At 37.7% G+C, this 21,453-nt stretch overlaps 2 protein-coding genes and 2 pseudogenes across 3 annotated transcripts; 3 read left to right on the forward strand and 1 right to left on the reverse strand.

Moving 5' to 3' along the window:
• The first annotated feature begins 249 nt into the window (after nt 1-249).
• On the forward strand, nt 250-4,411 carry LOC143609617 (phosphatidate phosphatase PAH2-like). Its single transcript, XM_077084328.1, has 10 exons — nt 250-1,494; nt 1,585-1,907; nt 1,979-2,052; nt 2,132-2,216; nt 2,420-2,502; nt 2,615-2,691; nt 2,956-2,999; nt 3,874-4,002; nt 4,098-4,196; nt 4,271-4,411. Exons 1-10 carry the CDS (start codon nt 342-344, stop codon nt 4,322-4,324), a joined length of 2,121 nt encoding a protein of 706 aa, XP_076940443.1. The 5' UTR covers nt 250-341; the 3' UTR covers nt 4,325-4,411.
• Nucleotides 4,412-6,286: 1,875 nt separating this feature from the next.
• On the forward strand, nt 6,287-8,147 carry LOC143609411 (protein WEAK CHLOROPLAST MOVEMENT UNDER BLUE LIGHT 1 pseudogene; annotated as a pseudogene).
• A 2,363-nt stretch (nt 8,148-10,510) lies between these two features.
• LOC143608911 (protein CYPRO4-like) lies at nt 10,511-18,651 on the forward strand (annotated as a pseudogene). The gene is made up of 3 exons (XR_013149349.1): nt 10,511-11,436; nt 16,420-17,074; nt 18,233-18,651. The product of XR_013149349.1 is annotated as a protein CYPRO4-like (transcript).
• A 1,261-nt stretch (nt 18,652-19,912) lies between these two features.
• Nucleotides 19,913-21,251, reverse strand: LOC143608922 (sterol carrier protein 2-like). Its single transcript, XM_077083823.1, has 4 exons — nt 21,124-21,251; nt 21,005-21,065; nt 20,217-20,319; nt 19,913-20,062 (listed from the first exon to the last, which is right to left on the reverse strand). Exons 1-4 carry the CDS (start codon nt 21,247-21,249, stop codon nt 19,981-19,983), a joined length of 372 nt encoding a protein of 123 aa, XP_076939938.1. The 5' UTR covers nt 21,250-21,251; the 3' UTR covers nt 19,913-19,980.
• Nucleotides 21,252-21,453: the final 202 nt, after the last annotated feature.

A 21,453-nucleotide genomic window follows, 5' to 3' on the forward strand; every position in this document is an offset into this window, starting at 1 on the left:
TATTTCCAAATTTTTGATCTTGTTTAGTTCTTTCTGACACCAATTGGTTTGAGTTTTGTGTTTGAATAGGGGATCCGATTTTGGTGAAGAATTTAGGTAAAGATTTTATCATTTTCGTTGTCAAGCTTCTGTCTTTGGTTTAAACGAATCGGGTATTTTGAAAATTTTAATCTTGTTTAGTTCTGCCCCCCACCCCAACTGGGTTGTGTATTGTTTTGGAACTGTTTGAATTGATAGAAATCAATTGGGTATTTCAAAAAAATTGACCTTGTTTAGTTTTGCCCCCACTTGGTTTAGAAATCTTGAAATTGGGGATGCAATTTTGGTGAATTTAGGAAAAGATGTATGCGGTAGGGCGGTTAGGTAGCTATATAAGTCAAGGGGTTTATACTGTTTCTGGCCCGTTTCATCCCTTTGGTGGCGCGGTTGATATTGTTGTGGTGCAACAACAAGACGGTAGCTTGAAATCGTCTCCTTGGTATGTTAGATTTGGGAAGTTTCAAGGGGTTTTGAAGGCGAGAGTAAGAGTTGTAGATATTAATGTTAATGGAGTTGATGCTGATTTTCATATGCATTTGGATCCACGCGGAGAGGCGTATTTTCTAAGGGAGGTTGATGTAGAGGAATCGGCTTCATCACATTCGTCTACAAGTGTGAGTTATGACGGTGCGGTTATGTCTAGAACGAGCTCTAAACGGTCTAGGCTTTTGGGGTTTGTTTTAGGAAACCGGTCTGTGAATGAACAAGTTTTGCCAAAGGAAGAGAATGAGTCAAATGTTGGTAGAAAGACATCACTTGAAAGTGCTGAGATTGCTGCTGATCTTTTGGAAATGAGGTGGTCAACGAATCTTTCGCCTAAAACTATTAGTAATAAGAAGATCGGTCGAGAATCAAGAAATGATAATGGCGAGATTACTAGTGGAAGATTAGAGGCAAGTTTGGTTTTGCATGAGCAACACTTTGTAAATAAGTTGGAGAATACTGATCATGACGATAATCTTGAAAACGAAGTAGATGATACGAATGATATGAATGGTGACTTTCAAGTATCTGAACAGTATGTGGAAGAACAGTTGATATTTGGTGATCTTGATGATTCAAAACCAAGCATCAATAAAGAACAAGAAGTCAAACAAGCGGGGAGTGAGTCAACGAGTGTGATGTACTGTCCAGATGATCTTGAAGGGTTAAATGGTAATATTAGAAGGTGTCCAAGTAATTTGGATATTTCCAGAAGTTGCGAAGTTGAGGCCGAAGTTGGTCGGCAGGCAAAATCCCTTCCCAACATGTGGGGCCAGTTTAATGATCCAATTGAAGAAGATATTGACGAGGATCCGCAAATTGACTGTGCTGTTGACAAACTTAAATCCTCAAATTGGGATTTGCTCAGGGAAGCTGATGTTTCAAGGATCAAAGAAGCAAACTTGGAAAACAAACCACCACAAAATGTTGATAATTTCTCAAATGATCTTAAAGACGGTAGCGTTGCAAGTGGTAATAGATAAGATATCTATATTTGGATTCATATCAGTTATATATAGTTATATCAAGATTTGAATATTAATGAAGAAAACCTTTTTGTAGGTGGTCCTCCCAACATTGGTGGCAGTGGAAGGTGGAGGTTGTGGCCGTTTAGAAGATTGGGAAGTAAAAATGTTTCTGAGAACATTAAAAAAGATTCTGATGTTGATGTTGTAGCCGAAACTAAGGTTGATGTTGTAGCCGAAACTAAGGTTGATGCTGTAGCAAAAACTAATGTTGAAAAAGAATGGTCTCCACCAAAGTGCAATAAGGTGCATGTGTGCACACTTATTCCAACTCCCGAGCAGCTAGCTTCTTTGAATTTATCAGAAGGGCAAAACACAGTAACGTTCACGTTTTCAACATCAGTTCTAGGGACTCAAAAGGTTAGTTTTTAGTTTACTATTATGTGTTTGTGCATTTTGTGTGCAGCTTACTCGACATGCATATATTTTAGGTGGATGCTAGAATTTATTTGTGGAGGTGGGATTCTCGTATTGTCATCTCAGATGTTGATGGAACAATCACCAAGTAAGTATCACTAAGTCCACTGGTTCTCACACCAAGTTTTAGTATATCAAATATTAAATTTACCACACATGTCTTACAGATCCGATGTTCTTGGACAATTCATGCCTTTGGTTGGAAGAGATTGGTCACATATTGGTGTAACGCATCTCTTTTCGGCAATAAAGGTTTGTTGGCCCCTTGTTATTTTTTGTAGGACCCTTGAACAACACAAAATCATAACATGTGTTATGGTGGGATAATAGTGGCCAACAGTTGTTTTTTTCTCATGGAATAAAGTAAAGAACCGATCGACCAAACAATTATCTTTCGTTCTCGAGCTGATATGCGTTTAGGCACACGTGAATATTTTGTTGGTTGTGTGTTGTAGGAAAATGGATATCAAATGCTTTATCTAAGTGCTCGGGCAGTTTCTCAGGCGTCTATCACTAGGCAGTTCTTGTTCAACCTTAAGCAGATACTTGAACAGTTTAACTCTTGATTCTCTTGCCTAAAAGGCAGCTGATTTATGGATAATTTGTTTCTAAATTCTTAACTGCATGCTCATGATTATGTTTTATAATATGCAGGATGGGAAGACTTTGCCTGATGGGCCTGTAGTTATTTCTCCTGACGGGCTTTTTCCTTCTCTTTTTCGTGAAGGTATTGATTTGATGCATCTTGATTTTTCATAAAAGTTTGCCTGTCGGGCCCTTGCAAATGAGTCGACTGCAAATAATGGATGCCTATTGTATCAACTTTTAATCACTCTGTAACAAAACTGTTATTATGGCAAGCTTTTATTATTGTCACTTTTTAGCATTGCTCTTAGATTAGTTTAAACAACTTTTATCCCGCTATATAGCATATAGCTATAAAAAGTCCTTTTAGGATGGTCTCTGAAATTACTTTATTACCCTTTTGCAGTTATAAGAAGAGTTCCACATGAATTCAAAATTGCTTGCTTGGAGGTTAGTTCCTAGTTAGTTGCTAAATACTCCTTCCCATGAAAGTTACAATTTTTGACTTCCACAAAATTTAAATATGTCAAATCTCTAAAATACCCTCCAAAATATATAAAATAGTCAAAAGTTTGAAGTAAACACTTATTTTCTGATGTTAATAGCCAACTTTTTTCACGGGTCATCCAGAATAAGAAAGTTTTGTCTTTTTGAGACAAAGGAGTCGGGGTGTTAACGAGCCAAGTCTCCCGTGAGCTACTCGATATCAGCTCCCTAAAAGCTTCAATCGAGCCAAGCTTGAACAAGCTCGGGTTTTTAAGGGTGTGCATGGGTTGGTTTTTGCCTCAAACCAAACCAAAAACAAACAATTTGGTTTTTGGTTTTCGAAAACCGTTAGTTTTTGTTTTTCACAATGGGTTCGGTTTGGTTTTTGACTTTTTTCTGTTTTACCATTTAGTCTGGGCAAAAAAGTGGCTCAAAATAATAAATGTGGGCCTGAAACTTTAAGCCTATTTTCTTTAATTAATAATTAATTGATTATTACACATTTAAACCTAAAGTTTTTGGGCTATGCCATTTTTTATTTCTTACAAATTACTCAAATTTAGTTTTTTGGTCCAGTTCAGTATTTTTGGCTTTTAGATGACAGCAAATCCAAAACCAAAATGAAAAATCGTTTTTTAAACCAAGTCGTTGGCTTCTTATAGGGTTCGGTTATTTAGGTTTGGCTATATCGATTATTCCAATTACAGTTAAGTTATTTCGGTTCGTGTACACCATTAGCTTGTTTACACATTTGGAGGAGTATTATTTTGCTTCTATGATTGTTTATATTGATGACAAAATGAGGCTCGTAAAACTTTAAACTTGTTTCGGTTTCTAGGATATCAGGGTATGTTTTCCACCCGATAGGAATCCATTCTATGCTGGTTTTGGAAATAGGCACACGGACGAGTTTAGTTACCTGAAAGTCGGCATACCCAAGGGAAAAATATTCATTATCAATCCTAAGGTGCTTATAGACCTTAACAACTGCTATAACTTATCATAACTTCATTAACTACAATGATTTAGTCTATCTTGTCCTTCTGTTTGGGGGTTTTACAGGGTGAGGTTGTTATAAACCGCTGCATCGACTCAAGATCATATGCTTCAATCCATGCACTCGTTAACGGAATTTTCCCGCCAATATCTTTGCATGAAGAGGTTTGATTTACTTTTAACTTCTCTTGACATTTTATCTAACTTTTTTTAATTCGTTTTCGGTGTTCTGTTAGCAGGAGGATTATAACTCGTGGAACTTCTGGAAGCTTCCACCCCCGACCATCGAGTGACTAAAGATTTTCGTGAGAATGTAATTACATACGTACCTTAGTTCCTGTATCGGTAGGACCATACAGAAACATAATTATTCAAGTAGCTAACATTGAACATTGGAGTTGCTTCCATTCATTTATATTTGAAATACAGATGGTGTATATCTTTTAGAAGTCTTGTTAGTTACACAAAATAAATTAGTTAGGGTATGTTATGTAGAAAAGATTTATTGTAAGTAGTTATGTTTTTCACAGTTATGATTAGAATATGTTTTTCTTTGTAATTATCTTATAAATAATCAATTTATTACCTTACTGCATTTTCATTATTTCTTTCTATATTATTTAAATGTTTTGTTGCATAGTGAAAGAGTATAGGAGCTTAATTGTAAAATTGTAATAGAGCAGGGACAAAATGTTGTATTAGTTGGAAGACAAGTACTAATTGTGTAATAGCTTGAACTAGCTCAACTAACAATCTGTTAGTTGGTTAATGTGGTTAAATTCCTAATAAACGAATGAGAGCGACTATGCTTGATTGATCGATTGATCGAATAACTTTATTCTCTGATTTTTCAATTCTATTCTATCAGGTGGTATCAGAGCCTTCCAATTAGGAGCGAAAAAGACAATCGAGTGATATATTCAAGGCCATTTCAAATTAAAATTGTCTATACGCACACAACCAAACTAGCAATATGTTATCTTGATTGATTGTTAAAAACATAACTTTTTTGAGTAGCTTTACTGTTGTTTTTGCTAATTCGAGCATATTACAAAACCCCTAATACTAATTGGTTGAATCAAATTGATAAGATCTAGGGAACAAGGAGAGAGATAAAGTAACCAGAATTGTATAAATAGCCTTGTTACGCTACGATGTGAAGCACATTGAAATCAGATTTAGACCCAATCTTCACAACTTAAAGACCTGAAAATATTTTTATGAGCGGAATAAAAAAGAAAATACAACAAAAAAAAATAATAGAGATAGATATGATGAATCGCATGTAGATGTAGATTTTTAAAAGATGAATATATTTTATGAATAAATGTTGTTTTAGTTAAATCTATATCTATATTTATGTATGCTGCATAATAAATAAAATATCTCATGTCATATATATGTAGTCTAGACATTCATTCTCATCATTTTATTTACTTGAAAATTCCCAAAATGTCCTATTTTAGGAGAGAGAGCCTAAAAATGTCTCCTACTTTTGCTCAATTTCAGAATTAGCCTCTTCAAACCCAATCGTGGCGATGAGATTTTTGAAGTCAGCGATTACTTTTAAAAACCAATAAAAAATTGACAAGCAGGCATCCAAAAATCATCGTGATGATGAGTTTTGACCTCAAACTCATCTTTCACAGTGAGATTTGACCTCAAACTCATCTCCGACGATGAGCTTGGACGCAGCGTGTCATCTTGTCACTAGTTTATAAATCTCATCGTCACGATTGGATTTGGAGGGGCTATTTATAGAATTAATCAAAAGTGTAGACATTTTTAGACTCTCTCTTCTAAAATGGGTCATTTTGAGAATTTTTCCATCTAAAATACGCATCATCACTCTTTTTAATAATAAGTTGAGTGTCTTTGTGATACGGTGGGCGCGCGCGTAACCCGACATAGCAAGTTTTAAGAATCTAAAAATACATTAAAATGGAGTAGGTATCTTTTCGTAACTTACATTAATCTGTCATCGTTATGCTTAAGCTTTTCGTTTTAACATCGATTTACTGGACCCATTTTGACAGGGAAGTTGAAATGGAGTAGGTATTGTTTATTCTTTAGTTGTTGCATATTAATGTTAATTGATTACCTTTAACTTAATGCCAAGAGTTAGTATGATACATTTGAGTTAAATTATGATTCAGTTGCTTATAAATTTGCCAATGACACCAATTTATAAATCCTAAATTTACTGAGATTCATTTCTATTTCCTACTCTCTTTAGTGCAACATCACATGTATTAATGCTATATGATCTTTCTGGGATGGATGAACCTAAAGTTAAACAACTCAAGAGCCCGAGCTTGAAAGTAGGTGATATTGATACAGCTTCACCTTTTGAGTCGGTTAATGAAGCCGTTTCAATGTTTGGTTCCATCGTTAACCGGAAAGCCCATAAAGTTCAGACGACCGAGGTATAATCTTCTTTAACTTATATTTTCTTGTTCTGTAACATATTAACTGTGACATATAACACGTCCATAGTATATAAAATCACCATTTTAAGGGTACGTAGTTTTATGTGAACTTGCAGAAACACGTGGATATAGATCAACAACTTGAGAACACGAATGATGAGATTGCATTAATGAAGAACAAATTTGAAGCAGAAGAAGAGGCTAAACTGCAAGTATTCAAGGAGCTAGACTGCACTAAAAAACTCGTACACGAACTAACATTGAACCTCAAAAGGGCAGAAACCGAAGAACACGAAGCCAAACAAGATTCTGAACTTGTTGCAGCTGCAGCTGCTGAGCAGGCAACTGTTAAAAACGAGCTTGAAACTCTTCATAAAGACTATGATTTCTTGGTGTCTGAGAAAGATATAGCTGTCAAACGAGCTCGAGATGCAGCATCTTCATCAAAAGATGTTGAGAAACAAGTGGAAAGCCTCACTATTCAACTGATGATGACAAAAGAATCTTTGGAATCAACAAATGCTGCTTATTTAAAGGCTGAAGAACACAGGATTGAAGCAGTCATTGCACATGAACAAGATGCTTTGAATTGGAAGCAAGAATTGAAACAAGCACAAGAAGAACTTGAGAAAGTCAAGCAACAAGTTAACGCAACCGAATATCAGAAATCTAAACTAGATACCGCTACATCTTTGCTTCATGAATTGAAAACTGAATTAACCGCTTACAAGGAGTCAAAGTTGGCTCAAAAGAAGAATGTTGAAGATGTGAAAGAAAACATTGCAAAAGCAATAGAGGAGATTGATTATTTAAAAGCGACTACGGATTCGTTAAAAACAAAGGTCAAGAGAGAAAAGGCCGCCCTTGCCGCCACTAGGAGGCGACAAGGGATGGCGGCAGCTGTGGTTGCTTCTCTTGAAGCCGAGCTAAACCAAACAAGATCAGAAATTGCTTGTGTCCGATCAAAAGAAAAGGAAAAACGAGAACAAATGGTGGACCTTCCGAAACGACTGCAAAAGGCAGCCCGAGAAGCGGATCAAGCGAAATCACGAGCTCAAGAAGCCCATGATGAAGTTAAGAAAGCAAAGGAAACTGTTGAACAAACTAAAGCTTTAGAAAAGCTAGCTCTGGCAGGCATTGATGCACGTCAAAGGCCCGAAAACAGGACTGAAAACAAGCAGGAAGTGGAAGTTACAGTTTCTTTGGAGGAATATTATGAACTAAGTAAGAAAGCCCGTGAAGCAGAAGAGGCGGCTCAAACACGGGTTGCTAAAGTAATATCATTAATTGATGTAGCAAAGGAATCTGAATCTAAAAGCTTGAGTAAACTGGAACAAATGACTTTAGAATTAGCTGCAACAAAGCAAGCTTTTGATGCTGCATTGCAAAAAGCCGAAAAGGCGAATCAAAGAAAGCTGGGTGTTGAACAGGATTTGAGAAACTGGAGGGTTGAACACGGACAAAGGCGGAAGTTAGGCCTGGGGGGAGGGGGGGGGGGACTAGGGAAGGTTTTGAAGAGGTGAAGAGGTTTAGTGTAAGGCCCGTTAGCCCTTTGAACCAGCACTCGAGGCCCGTGTTGAAGACAGCTGAATGGTCACCTGAGGTGGGGCGTTTAAACAAAAAAGAGTTGATTTCCCCACGGGTTTTTACGGTGTTGAGAAAGAAGGAAACATAGTTGAGTAAGTGAGGGAAATGGTGGAAGGAAGATGTTATTGTACATGAGTAAGTTGTGTTATGATCATTCTTATTCTTATTGTGTAACAAAATTGGGGTTTGGGTTGTGTAATGTTCATTTGTGTAAGTAAAAGATATAGTATTTATGCTTATTTGGACACAAATCATCTTTTTGAAACACAAAAGTACACATAGTGGTCTGTTAAATATACAAAACCAATTTTAAATAGAAAACTATGAGAACCTCATAAGTACTTTTACGTAGTAAATTATACAAACGTTTACATGGTTTTCACCGTTGTCTACTTAAAATTGGTTTTATATTAAGCAGCCATCTATGGTTGTACAAGAACCATTAAATATTTGATAAGTATTTTCAAACTTGAGAATCATTTATCACCGTCGGATCTATTTGATGAAAATTTTTCTATGTGGTTTATATGGTTTTTACCTATTTATTTATCGAAGACTTTAAGACGACTATTCAAGTATATCATCAATCATGGCTTTGTGAATAAGTTGAATGGATGCCTATATATACACATTATAGGCATATAGATGTCAACATAATCCAAAATATTAAAAGGAAAAAAATGGCAGCATATCTTTTCACTAAAAAGCATTCGTTATATCTTTAGCAACACCAAGCAGATTTAGTAAATGTCTACATAATATTGGTATTAAACTATTAATGTTTACATGTGGATTTACCTAATCTATTGCAGATGTGGATTTGTTGTACTAGCTAACAGGATGAAGCTCTATAGTTCTTTTCAATTTCAAGCTAACAATTACATATTTATGCTAGAATCTTATAACACAGGTTAAAAACAATTTTACATGGCATGACACAGGTACATGGATATGGAAGAACGCCTCAAATGCAGGGGCAGACCAACCCTTTAGAGAGGAGTCGACCGCCCACCTTAAATTTCTTTTTTTTTTAGTGTTATTCGTATGTGAAAATCCCGATCGCGCCCCTTAAAATTAGTGTTAAGCCCCCTATCGCCTCTCATAAAAAAGATTTCATGTGTCCATCACTGCTCATATGGAGTAGATAATCCACACTATCATTATGCAAAACCTTTAAAAACAACAATAAATCCAAGTTTGCATTAAAAGAAAATAAAACAACAAAGAATAATAATAATAATAATAATAATAATAATAATAATATAAAAATAATACTTTATTTTAAAGTCATAAATACTTGGTATTCACTATCTTCATCGTCTCCTTAGTCCTTGCTTTGTTTCCTTAGTCATTTGTTTGTTACGTTTTTATGCATTTTGTTGAACTCACACGATTGTTAGTTAAGTTGGACCCTTGTAGCTTGGTTATGATGACTCTCAATCAACAAGATGTTTCCAAGTTAGTTCCATGTTAACATGGCCTTAAAACACGTCTATGAGGACACCAAATCACCAATGGATTTGCATAGTTGGAAAAGGGGAGGTTGGTCATCATAGTAGAGTGATTCATAGTGAAGACGATACCACCCATGACTACTGGTCTAGTGTTATGGTATCTCCACTTACAAAAGTAAGATGATAAGTTTAAATTCTTGTAAGATTTAAAGATAAAAGAAGAAAAGGACGAAATGAGGGGTTTGCCGGTTTTATATCTAGAGTAAAATTCACGTTGAATGCATTAATGGTAGTTTTTAATAAACATCCATTTCACCGAAGCAAATGGTGATAGTTAAGCCATAATTCATAAGCATAAATTTTTAAAGAAAAAGGAAAGGACCAAAATAATAACTCGAACTGTTGTTATTTGTACTTACCATAAGTGGAATACTGAAATTAACTCTAATTGTTTTGTTATAATCACAAAATGACCCAATGATATTGGATCTTAAAGGTCTCACAAAAACCCTAACTTCAAAGCTTCCCTAGATAAACATTTTGAATGGATATATGGTCGATCAAAAAATAAAAGACCATAATCAAAACGCTGTTATGATTTTACCTACGGTTTTGGATGATATCTTTTTCAACCTAACCATATAGGTTTACGGCGTTTGCCTCCTAAATAGTATTTCTTAGTAGTTGTTTTGATGTTATAAATATCGATACTTGGTAACAAAATAATTTACAACTTAAAGTTACATAAACTTTCTAATCCACAATACTATACTTTTCTCTCCAAAGTCATCAATTACTTAATTAATGTTGCTATAATTATAATTATAATTATAATTAATTGTAAAATTGTAGCAAACATGACCCAAATCCGTCAGCTTGAAAAGGTATGAATTTGAAAATTTAAAGTTGCCCGCCTCTTCACCTACACCTACACCTACCGACGCTCCTCTTTCCTCATTTCAAATCAAATCTCACAACAAACCCTAACACCCAAATCAAACCAATCCAAATGGGTGCCGCTGAAAGCCGCCAAGATTTAGAGATATCCGACTCCGAACACGAAGAAGATGAAGAAGAAGACTATGAAGATGTCAAAGACCATCAATCACCAATCAAAACCCCCAATTCCGTCGACCTAATTGAAGCTAAACTCAAAGCCCTAAAGCTCAAATACCAGTCCAAGAACCAAACGCTAAAGAACCCAGTCAAGCTTTACATCCACACCGGTGGAAACACTGCTGATTCCAAATGGGTCGTTGCCGAAAAGCTTGTTTCGTTTAGTTTTGTCAAATCGGCATCGAACGGAGACGAAGATACCGACAATGAAGATGACCCAGATGGGGATTTGTATTGGGTTTTGAAAGTTGGGTCCAAGGTTAAGGCTTTGGTTGATCAGCAGCTGCAGTTGAAGCCGATTGCGGAACAATTGCGGATTGATTTCGTGGCGAATGGGGTTTAAGCAATGAAGTTTTTTAATGTTGATGAGTATAAGAAGTTTGTTGAGGAGTATGAGAAGTGCTTGTTTGAAAACACTTATGGGTTCGAGTGCAACGTGGCTAATAAAGCTAAGGTTTTTGGTAAGGATTTTGTGGCGTGGGCTAACCCGGAAGCTGCGGATGATTCGATGTGGGAGGATGCGGAGGATAGTTTTGCGCAGAGTCTGGTTTTCAAGACCCTGGTTCGGGCCAACCATGATCTGAGAGAGGAGTTTGAGGAGGCTGTGAAAGGCGGAAGCATAAAAAGCCTTGCTTTAGGTGCTTTAGACAACAGTTTTTTAGTAAGTGATTCGGGTATTCAGGTGGTTAAGAATTTTAGTCACGGGATACATGGGAAAGGGGTTTATGTTGGGTTTGAGAACGTGATAAAAAGCCACGTTGATTCGACTCCTAGAAAGGCTTTGTTAATGAAAGCTGAAACTAACATGTTGTTAATGAGCCCAATGTTAGGTTCGGAGTCACACACAAACACGAATACAGTAGTAAAACCGAAAGAATAAACGAAAGAGACACAAGGATTTAAGTGGTTCGGTCACGGTGTATGACCTACGTCCACTGTCGATAACTAGGGTTTTCTTATTATTGAGTGATACCAACTTACAAGTACAGGAGAGAATATATAGACTAGACAATTAGGGTTTAACCCTTTAACTAAACTGGGCCTGATTAGAGCTTTTGGGCTTGGCCAAAACTCAAACAGCTTAATCTCCTAATTCTGTCCGGACCCGACCCATGATGGATCGGAGACCACAACATAACAATCTCCCACTTGGGCTTCGAGACATCTTCTCTAAACCACCACTTGGATGCGTCAAACATTTCAACCTGCTCCCATTTGGAGACGTAAAATGTCTTCACCTGCATTGCCTTGTACATGTAAAATAAAACTCATCTAGTTTTGCACCTCCTAGCTACCCTTCGCCTTCTCAACATTATTCCTGAAGGCCTGCTGAAGCTCTGCACAGCTTCAGCTTATCCAGCATCACCGGCTTGGTGAACATATCTGCTGGATTCTTAGCACCTGAGATATTTTTCAAACTGAAAACACCATCACTGATCAAATCTCTGACAAAGTGATATCTCCTCCCGATGTGCTTAGTCTTCGAATGATAGACTGGATTCTTCGCAAGTTTCACTGCACTCTCATTGTCACAATATAAGAAGAACTCTGCCTGTTTCTTTTTCAACTCTTCAAGAAAAGTTCTCAACCATACTAATTCTTTACTTGCTTCGGCTGCTGCCATATATTCTGCCTCAGTGGTTGATAAAGCAACACTTTTCTGAAGTCTGGACATCCAACATACTGCTGTTCCCCCAACTGTGAAAACATAACCAGTAGTGCTTTTAAACGTCTTCTTACATCCACCCAGATCAGCATCTGAATAACCCCTGAGAATTGTATCCTTCTCCTTAAAACATAACCCCAAACTGGAAGTACCCTTTAAGTATCTGAGTAACCATTTCACCGCTTCCCAATGTTCCTTTCCCGGATCCGACATAAAACGACTAACTACCCCGACAGCATGAGCAATGTCTGGCCGTGTACAAACCATGGCGTACATGAGACTGCCAACAGCAGATGCATACGGAACTTTAGCCATCTCTGTTCTGGGAGACTGGTCTTTGGTAAGTTTGAAATGACTTCCCAGAGGTGTGTTTCTCGGTTTAGTCTTCTCATCATTCATCCTGAATATTTCTAACACTTTCCCTATGTATTTCTCTTGGGATAGTGTTATGGAGCCATCTTTCTTTCTGGATATACTCATCCCCAAAATCTGTTTGGCTGGACCAAGATCTTTCATCTCAAATTCATCAGACAACTGTTTCTTCAACTTGCGAATCTCCTTCATATCAGATCCGCAATTAACATATCATCTACATAAAGAAGTAGAATGATATATGAGCCTTTAAACTTCTTTAAGTAGCAGCAATGGTCGGCCTCGCATTTCTTGTACCCAGTTCTCACCATAAAATCATCAAACTTTAGGTACCATTGCCTAGGTGCCTGCTTCAGACCATACAAGCTTTTCTTCAATTTGCAGACCCATTTTTCTTTCCCGGCAACCTGAAATCCCTCAGGTTGTGCCATATAGATCTCCTCGTCAAGATCACCATGTAAAAATGCTGTCTTAACATCTAATTGCTCTAGATGTAAATTTTCTGCAGCAACAATACTTAAGATCAATCTGATGGTGGTCATTTTCACAACTGGAGAGAATATTTCATTATAATCAATTCCCTTCTTTTGCTGGAAACCCTTGACCACTAAACGAGCTTTGTATTGTTTAGACCCATCATGTTCTTCCTTGACTCTATAGACCCATTTATTCTGTAGAACTCTTTTATCTGGTGGAAACTTGGTTAAAACCCATGTCTGGTTTTTACTCAAAGAGTTCATCTCCTCCTTCATAGCATGCTCCCACTGGAGCGAATCTTTCAACTTAAGTGCTTCATAATAACTCTCTGGCTCACCATTTTCAGTTAAAAGGAGATAATTAACTGAAGGTTTGTAACGTACCGGCTGTTTAGAAACTCTGGTGGACCTCCTAACCCAGTGCTGAGGCGGGTCAGGTTCTTGTGGAGACTGTTCATCCTCAGACTCTGAACTCCCACTGTCAGAGACTCCCTCTGACTCTTCATTTCCACCAATATCATCATCTTCAAATTCAGGAACTGTGGTTTCTTCAGTTTCTGTCTCGGGTTCGGTAGCTGACTCAACTGTCTTTTTCTGAGCATCAATTTCATATTCAACCTGCTCTTTCTGAACCCTTGATTTTGAAGTGTTTCTATCTTTGTATAACTCAGCCTCATTAAAAGTTGCATGCTTGCTTCTGACTACTTTTCTGCTTTCTAAATCCCAAAGCCTGTAGCCCATTTCGTTTGATCCATATCCAATGAAAACATATTTTTTAGCTTTAGCATCAAGCTTGTCATTTTTCACTAGATCATAAGCGCTACACCCAAAGACTTTCAAATGCTTATAATCTGCAGCTTTACCTTTCCACTCTTCTTCTGGTGTCTTGAAACCCAACGGTACTGACAATCCCCGGTTAATTAAATAAGCTGCAGTGTTAACTGCATCTGCCCAGAACGTCTTTGGAAGCCCGGCATTAAGTCTCATACTTCTTGCTCTTTCATTTAACGTCCTGTTCATTCGTTCTGCCACTCCATTTTGTTGAGGAGTGCCAGGGACTGTAAAGATCATCCGAATACCGTACTCTTCACAATAATCACGGAATTCTTTGCTAACGTATTCACCACCGTTATCCGACTTCAAGCATTTCACCTTCAAATCAGTTTCCAATTCAACAGCAGTTTTCCATTTCTTAAAAGTATCAAAAACATCAGATTTATTTTTAAGAAAGTAAACCCATACCTTGCGTGTCGAATCATCAATGAAGGTGACATAATAGTGCGATCCTCCCAAAGAAGAGACTGAAGTTGGTCCATAGACATCAGAGTGAATAAGCTCCAATTTCTGAGCTTTCGGTTGTTTTCCGGTCTTCACAAAAGATACTTTCTTCTTTTTACCGAAAACACATGGTTCACAAAATTCAGATTCAACCTTCTTCAGTTCTGGAATTTTTCCTCTAGCAACGAGCATTTTCATCCCTTTTTCACTCATGTGGCCGAGTCGTTGGTGCCACAAACTAGACTGACTCGGTCCACTAGTCACTGCATTTACCCCATCAGCTGGAATTTCAACCATGTATAAAGTGCCCTTCTTTTTACCTCTGGCGATCACAAGATTCCCTTTCACAACTTTCCATTTACCCCCACCAAACATAACGTCATATCCTTGGTCATCTAACTGCCCAACAGAAATTAGCTTTCTTCTAAGGCTAGGAACGACCCGAACATCCTTTAGAGTCCATGAGGTGCCCAATGAAGTTTTTAGTTCAATATCCCCCATCCCCGTGATATCAACAGCATGATTATTAGCCAAACGAACTTTACCAAAATTACCTATTCGGAGATTCTTCATCTTCTTCGTGCTATAAGTGGCATGAAAAGATGCACCAGAACCCATAATCCATGAATCTGTTGATTCTTCAACACAGCAGATAAGAGTCTCTTCTGAACCTTCTGAATCATCTGAACCGGTGGCCAGATTAACTTCCTTCTTAGATTCTTTCTTTTCTTTTGAAATTGAGGGGTTAGGGCATTGGTTTCTGTAATGCCCCATCTTTGCAATTCCAACACTCAATGTCTTTTCTGGGCTTTGACTGACTTCTTCTTCTAGACTTTGACCTACCCCTGCCATTACCTTTCTCTCTTCTCCTACCTCTCCCTTCGGTGCTCAATATAGAACTAGATGTCTCACCAGAATTCCTTCTTCTTATGTCCTCCCCTAAAATCAAATCCCGGACTCCTTCAAAAGTAAGCTTAGTATTGCCAGAAGAACTACTAACTGCAGTAACAGTCCCTGACCAACTTTCGGGTAACGAGGATAACAAGAGTAACGCTTGAACTTCATCATCAAACTTGATATCAACAGAAGACAAACGAGAAATAATAGTGTTGAAGTCATTAACATGAGAGGTAACAGATGCCCCTTCCTTCATTCTGGTGTTAACTAGCTGTCTAATCAGAAATACCTTGTTTGATGCAGAAGGCTTTTCATACATATTTGACAAGGCTTTCATAAGACCATACGTGGTAGTTTCATTTACAATATTGAATGCCACATTCTTAGCTAGTGAGAGTCTAATAACAGCTATGGCTTTTCTGTCAAGTACCTTCCACTCATCATCTTTCATACTTTCCGGTTTCCTCTCTTCTAGTGCTTCCATTAAGTCTTTCTGACATAGCAAATCCTCAATTTGCATTTTCCACCATCCAAAATCCTGACCATCAAACTTCTCAATCTTGATCTTTCCGTCCTCAGCCATTATCCAAACTGAGTTTTGATTACAGCAAACAACCAAACTACCCAAGGAATAAAAGGACTGGAAACTGATCAGAAAAAACGAACCAGCAGCTGCGGAACCCTAATCGGCGGCGGCGGGACTGTAGCGGCGGCGGCGGTACTGTAGCGGCGGCGCGGTACTGTAGCAGCGGCGGTGGAACTGTGTGTATAATCGAGAACCAGGCTCTGATGCCAATTGTTAGGTTCGGAGTCACACACAAACACGAATACAGTAGTAAAACCGAAAGAATAAACGAAAGAGACACAAGGATTTAAGTGGTTCGGTCACGGTGTATGACCTACGTCCACTGTCGATAACTAGGGTTTTCTTATTATTGAGTGATACCAACTTACAAGTACAGGAGAGAATATATAGACTAGACAATTAGGGTTTAACCCTTTAACTAAACTGGGCCTGATTAGAGCTTTTGGGCTTGACCAAAACTCAAACAGCTTAATCTCCTAATTCTGTCCGGACCCGACCCATGATGGATCGGAGACCACAACATAACACCCAATGGTTAACGGGAAACCGCACATGAATGGGGTTCACCAGTTTGATATTGAAACCGGGAAGGTTGTGACCGAGTGGAAGTTTGCAAAAGATGGTACGGATATTACAATGCGGGACGTGACAAATGACAGTAAAGGAGCCCAAATGGACCCTTCGGGGACGACTTTCTTGGGTCTCGATGATAACCGTCTTTGCAGATGGGACATGCGGGACCGACACGGGATTGTTCAGAATCTTGCTGACTCAAACACTCCTGTTTTGAACTGGACACAAGGGCATCAGTTTTCTAGAGGGACTAACTTTCAGTGTTTTGCAACAACTGGTGACGGGTCAATTGTTGTTGGGTCGATTGATGGGAAGATACGGTTGTATTCGGCTAGTTCAATGAGACAGGCAAAGACTGCATTCCCGGGGCTTGGGTCGCCAATAACACACGTGGATGTTACTTTTGACGGGAAGTGGATATTGGGCACAACTGATACGTATCTGATTCTTATTTGCACTTTGTTTACTGATAAAGATGGGAAATCGAAGACGGGTTTTGCAGGACGTATGGGGAATAGAATTTCAGCTCCGAGGTTGTTGAAGTTGAATCCACTTGATTCGCATAGGGCTGGAATGTTTAACAAGTTTCGTGGTGCTCAATTCTCTTGGGTATGTATCGGTTATACTTTCTTTATTCTGTTTATTCGCATCGTGTTATGCTGTTTATTAACATTTTATGGTGATTGCAACATCTGGTTTCGTAAGATAGTTATTGGTCTATAAACGAACTAAATATTCAGTGAACCGTTTGGTAGGTAGTTCGTGTTCACATATATATTAAACGTTCCACATGAACACTCCTGATTTGTTATTTTTTTTATATTTGTGAACATTCATTTTTGTAGGTCAGTATACATTTGTTTATGGTCATTTGGTCACATTTGTTAATATATTCCCTTAAATGTTTAGGCTTGTTACAATTTAGTCTAGTTTCAGTAAACTTTTTAGGGCCAACACATTGTTGTTCACGTTTACTTTAATTGGCTTAGGTCACTAATGATTGTTCATTTGCATTTGTTAATTGTTTGTATTGTTAATGAGCGAATAAGAAAGCCCAGTTCATTTAATTGTTTGTGTTCGATCGTCTGGTCAGTTAAAGTTAAAGAAAGGACACAAACATAGTGTTTGTTCGGTTCCTTAACAAGCCTAGAGGTTGTGCACAGGTCGGTTTTTGGGTTTTTGAAATCTTTATAGTTTTGGTTTGTTGGTTTTATCTTCTGGGCTTGAAAGATATGACCCCAAAATTGAAAATTATGAATGTGAGTCTAAAACTTTGGCAATAAGTTTTTCTGTTATTTAACGATTAACTAATTAATACACATTTTATATTCTTTAAGTTATTTTAAGCTGATCTTTTGTCGTTTGGTTTATGGTTTCTTGGTTTTACTGGAAGGGCTTGAGTCTGGGCTGTAAAATTGGCTCAGTTGATGACTTCGGGTCTAAAATGTTTGTTAATTCAGTTAATTGTTTGTTACACATTTGATTTTTAGGCTACACTATTTTATAAGTTTCTTAGAAGTTACTTAAAATCTGTCTTTTTGGTTCCAACAGTTTGGCTCGTTTGATTGCAAAATTAAAAGCAGATCAAAAAATTATTTTTTAAACTTAAAATAAATCGTCAATTTTTTGTTGGGTTTGATTTTTTCGGTTACGGTTTGGTAATTTCGGTTTTTTGCACACCACTCTTTATTGGTGATTATGCAGCGTCTTAAAAGCCATCTGCAGTTGAATTTTGATTTATTTATGAGAATTTGAATGAAATGACAGGTCACTGAGGGCGGGAAGCAAGAACGCCACCTGGTGGCCACGGTGGGCAAATTTAGTGTGATATGGAACTTCCAGCAGGTGAAAGACGGGTCCCATGAGTGCTACCGAAACCAAGTGGGTCTAAAGAGTTGCTACTGCTACAAGATTGTCCCTAAAGACGACTCAATTGTTGATAGTAGGTTCATGCACGAGAAGTTTGCGGTCAGTGACTCACCAGAAGCTCCTTTGGTTGTTGCTACTCCACTGAAAGTTAGCTCTTTCAGTATATCAAGTAGCAGGCTTTCTTATGCTTAATATGTTTGATTATTGTTCTTAGTAATGACTTCGGTTAAACAATATTATGGAAAGATTGATTGTATTTTAGTTGCTAGCAACAATATTGTTGTAATGCCTGAATTGCTTGGTTTTCATTTGATGTTAAGTTTTCAATCCTTGTGTTATTTTTACCTTTGTGTTAATCTTTTTTGAATAGTTGTGTTAAATATACACGTGTGAAGTGTTTTCAAATAAAACATAAAATACGGACTAACCTGTGAACTTAAATGCACTACACAAGGCTTCTACCTTAATCGCAAAAGTCTACCACGTAATAAAATTATGGTGATGAGTCGTCAAGTTTCAAAGTAGTTCTCAAATGTATGATGCCGTCATTGTTTGATAAGCTGAGATTGTTGGATAAATTGAAGCTCTGCATGGCTTCAAGTGGTCTTCATGAATAAATGTAGAGAAAGTGCTGCACTAGTTCGAGAGAATACAGGGTTAAAAATCAGAACGCAGTTGATGTGATCAGCGTCCAGAAAGGAGACCGACAAGGGTGGCTGATTAAGGGCAGCTGGCACCAACTCAGTTTTGGCCAGAACCATTTGGCATTTGACACTAACTCAATCTTAGCACGACCCTAATTTTTTTGCCAAGTTGCAAAGAGACGAGGAACATATTGAACTACCTAGTACCAAGTAATTGTGATTTTTACCTTTTTGAAGTTATCTTTTAGTAGTAACCAATAACAAATATAGCATTATTTGGTCTTAGCATTCACTGTTTTATTTTTCTTAAGGTGTCCAAGTTGGTCTTAGCGTTGTTTTTAACTCTTTATACGGTGGCTTGGCGGCTTGCGATATTTGTTTCCAACAAAAACATATGCTTATGGTTGATTGATTTTACATACGTACATGACTCTTGTGTCCACTTCGTTTAAGGGGTGGTATCCAAATTGTTATCAGAAATTTGTCTATAGATATTAGCTTCAAGACTATAGTCTATATAACTATTTTTTAACGACGCTAGCTTGGTGGCATCAATGCTCTCCATACCCCAAGTTCGAATCCTTCCCAGTGGCGCCCGCCCATGTTTACAGAATTTGCACTTAGTAGGGATTAAACCTGATACCTCCCCACGAGGAAACAACTTAGTGGAAAACTCACTGAACCACCTTAGCTAGCATATATATGCTGTTATACTTGTTTACTAAAGTGGTTATGCTAAAATGTTTTCATGAATTTTTGGTGGTCTTGCAATTTTGAACTTTAGGCAGGATATTTATACAGGTTGATTGATTTCAAATTCCTACATGTTATTGTTAAGCTTTTCTTGGTATTGTTTCTGATGTTTACTCATGTCACAATAATATTTGATTATTTTCAAAACAATTGGGGTGTCATAATCATTTCCATTAACAAGCATTATTGTGGGTTTAGGGAACATACTTATTACCTTGTTTACATAATCTAATTTCATAATCAACAACATTACATCTTTGCGGGTTTCGGGAAGATATCAGGTGTGAACTTCTGGGCAGCACTCAAACTGCCTTTCACCTTCATTGCACCCCTGTGCGCATAAACAAACCATAATATAATTCATCAAATTTCCAACTATATGATACTGTAACTAATCATTGCTCTTTAGATGCCATAAAAACATGCTGATTTTTGCAAATGTAGGTATAATATTACACTGGTTTGGGAAGTCGGATAATGTGTACCTCATGAAAGCCATTTGAGGGTTCATTTTCCCAGTGGCAACTTTGAAGAAGTCTTCATCCGTGAAAGAAAAAGTGGCATCCGGTTTTCCACCTTCATATGGACCTGCAATCCTCGTGAACATAAGTCAAATGAAAAACGTTCTCCGTGTGAACCCTTTTCATATTATTAACCAACCCCAATGCCTCAGATTGTATCCAAAAATCCATTTCATGTGTATTCTAACTTGACGATAATTAACATACCAAAAGTTACAAGCCCCCTTGAGGGGCAGTTTTGTCCTTTTTCTCCCCAAATAAACCCCAGCTCTAATTCGCAAGCCCCCTCACATGAGAGGCTGGGGTGTATTTGGGAAGAAAAAGGACAAAAATGCCCCCTCACGTGAGGGGGCACGCTGATGGGTTTAACGGCCAGACTTAACGGGGTTAGTGGGATCGGGTTTAATTGCAAGTGAAATGAAACCACAAGTACGAAAATCGCAAATTTGAAACTACTGGAGTAAAACCGCAGATTTGGGCAAACCACATAGACGAAAACCGCAGTGTACTCTTATATAAATTTGAAAACTCAAACCGTAAATCTAGAAGCCTTGAAGCAGTCTGATCACAGTCCACAGAAGAGTAAAAGTCTTTAGTTTTATAAAGATTAAAGCAGGATCAAATAATCAATCCAGTGGCAAACCGGGCAACAAGCTGCGCCACAACCCCTTTCCGAAATTGAACAAAGTAACAAACAATTGATAAGCTAATGTTAAGCAAAGACATAAAAACAAAGTACAAAAACCTCATACCTTTGGTAACCTCTCCTTTCTTAAGATCAACAACGTAACTCTCCTCGTTAAATCCAAGTTTCTGTCAATTGATCAATCAGTTCAATCAATCAATTCAATTAAATTAACAAAAACCTTACCTTGGGAGCAATATTGAATTGGTAAACGAGACCGATCTTCTTGGTGATGGCTTTGCCGGCGTCGGTGGATAGATGAACTTTCATCTGTTCCAGCAAGGCGGCGGATTTCAGATCGGAAGAACCCATTGGCGGTGGTGTATTCAATGAAAATGCATTGATTGATTGATTAATTGATATACACCAGACCAAACGGTTTCTGGTACGGATTACGTGAGGCTGACGAATACTTCTCTCTTTTGACTAATTTCACCGCCTTAAAACCTTACTCATGCTATCCAAACCCACATTTATTTACATTCGTCATAGACAGCTTTTTTCAGTCTATATCAT

Source organism: Bidens hawaiensis, unplaced genomic scaffold (genome assembly GCF_021521415.1).
Source record: "Bidens hawaiensis isolate Kalapana, Puna unplaced genomic scaffold, B.hawaiensis_p1.1 tig00002181_1, whole genome shotgun sequence".
In the NCBI taxonomy this organism is placed as follows: domain Eukaryota; kingdom Viridiplantae; phylum Streptophyta; class Magnoliopsida; order Asterales; family Asteraceae; genus Bidens; species Bidens hawaiensis.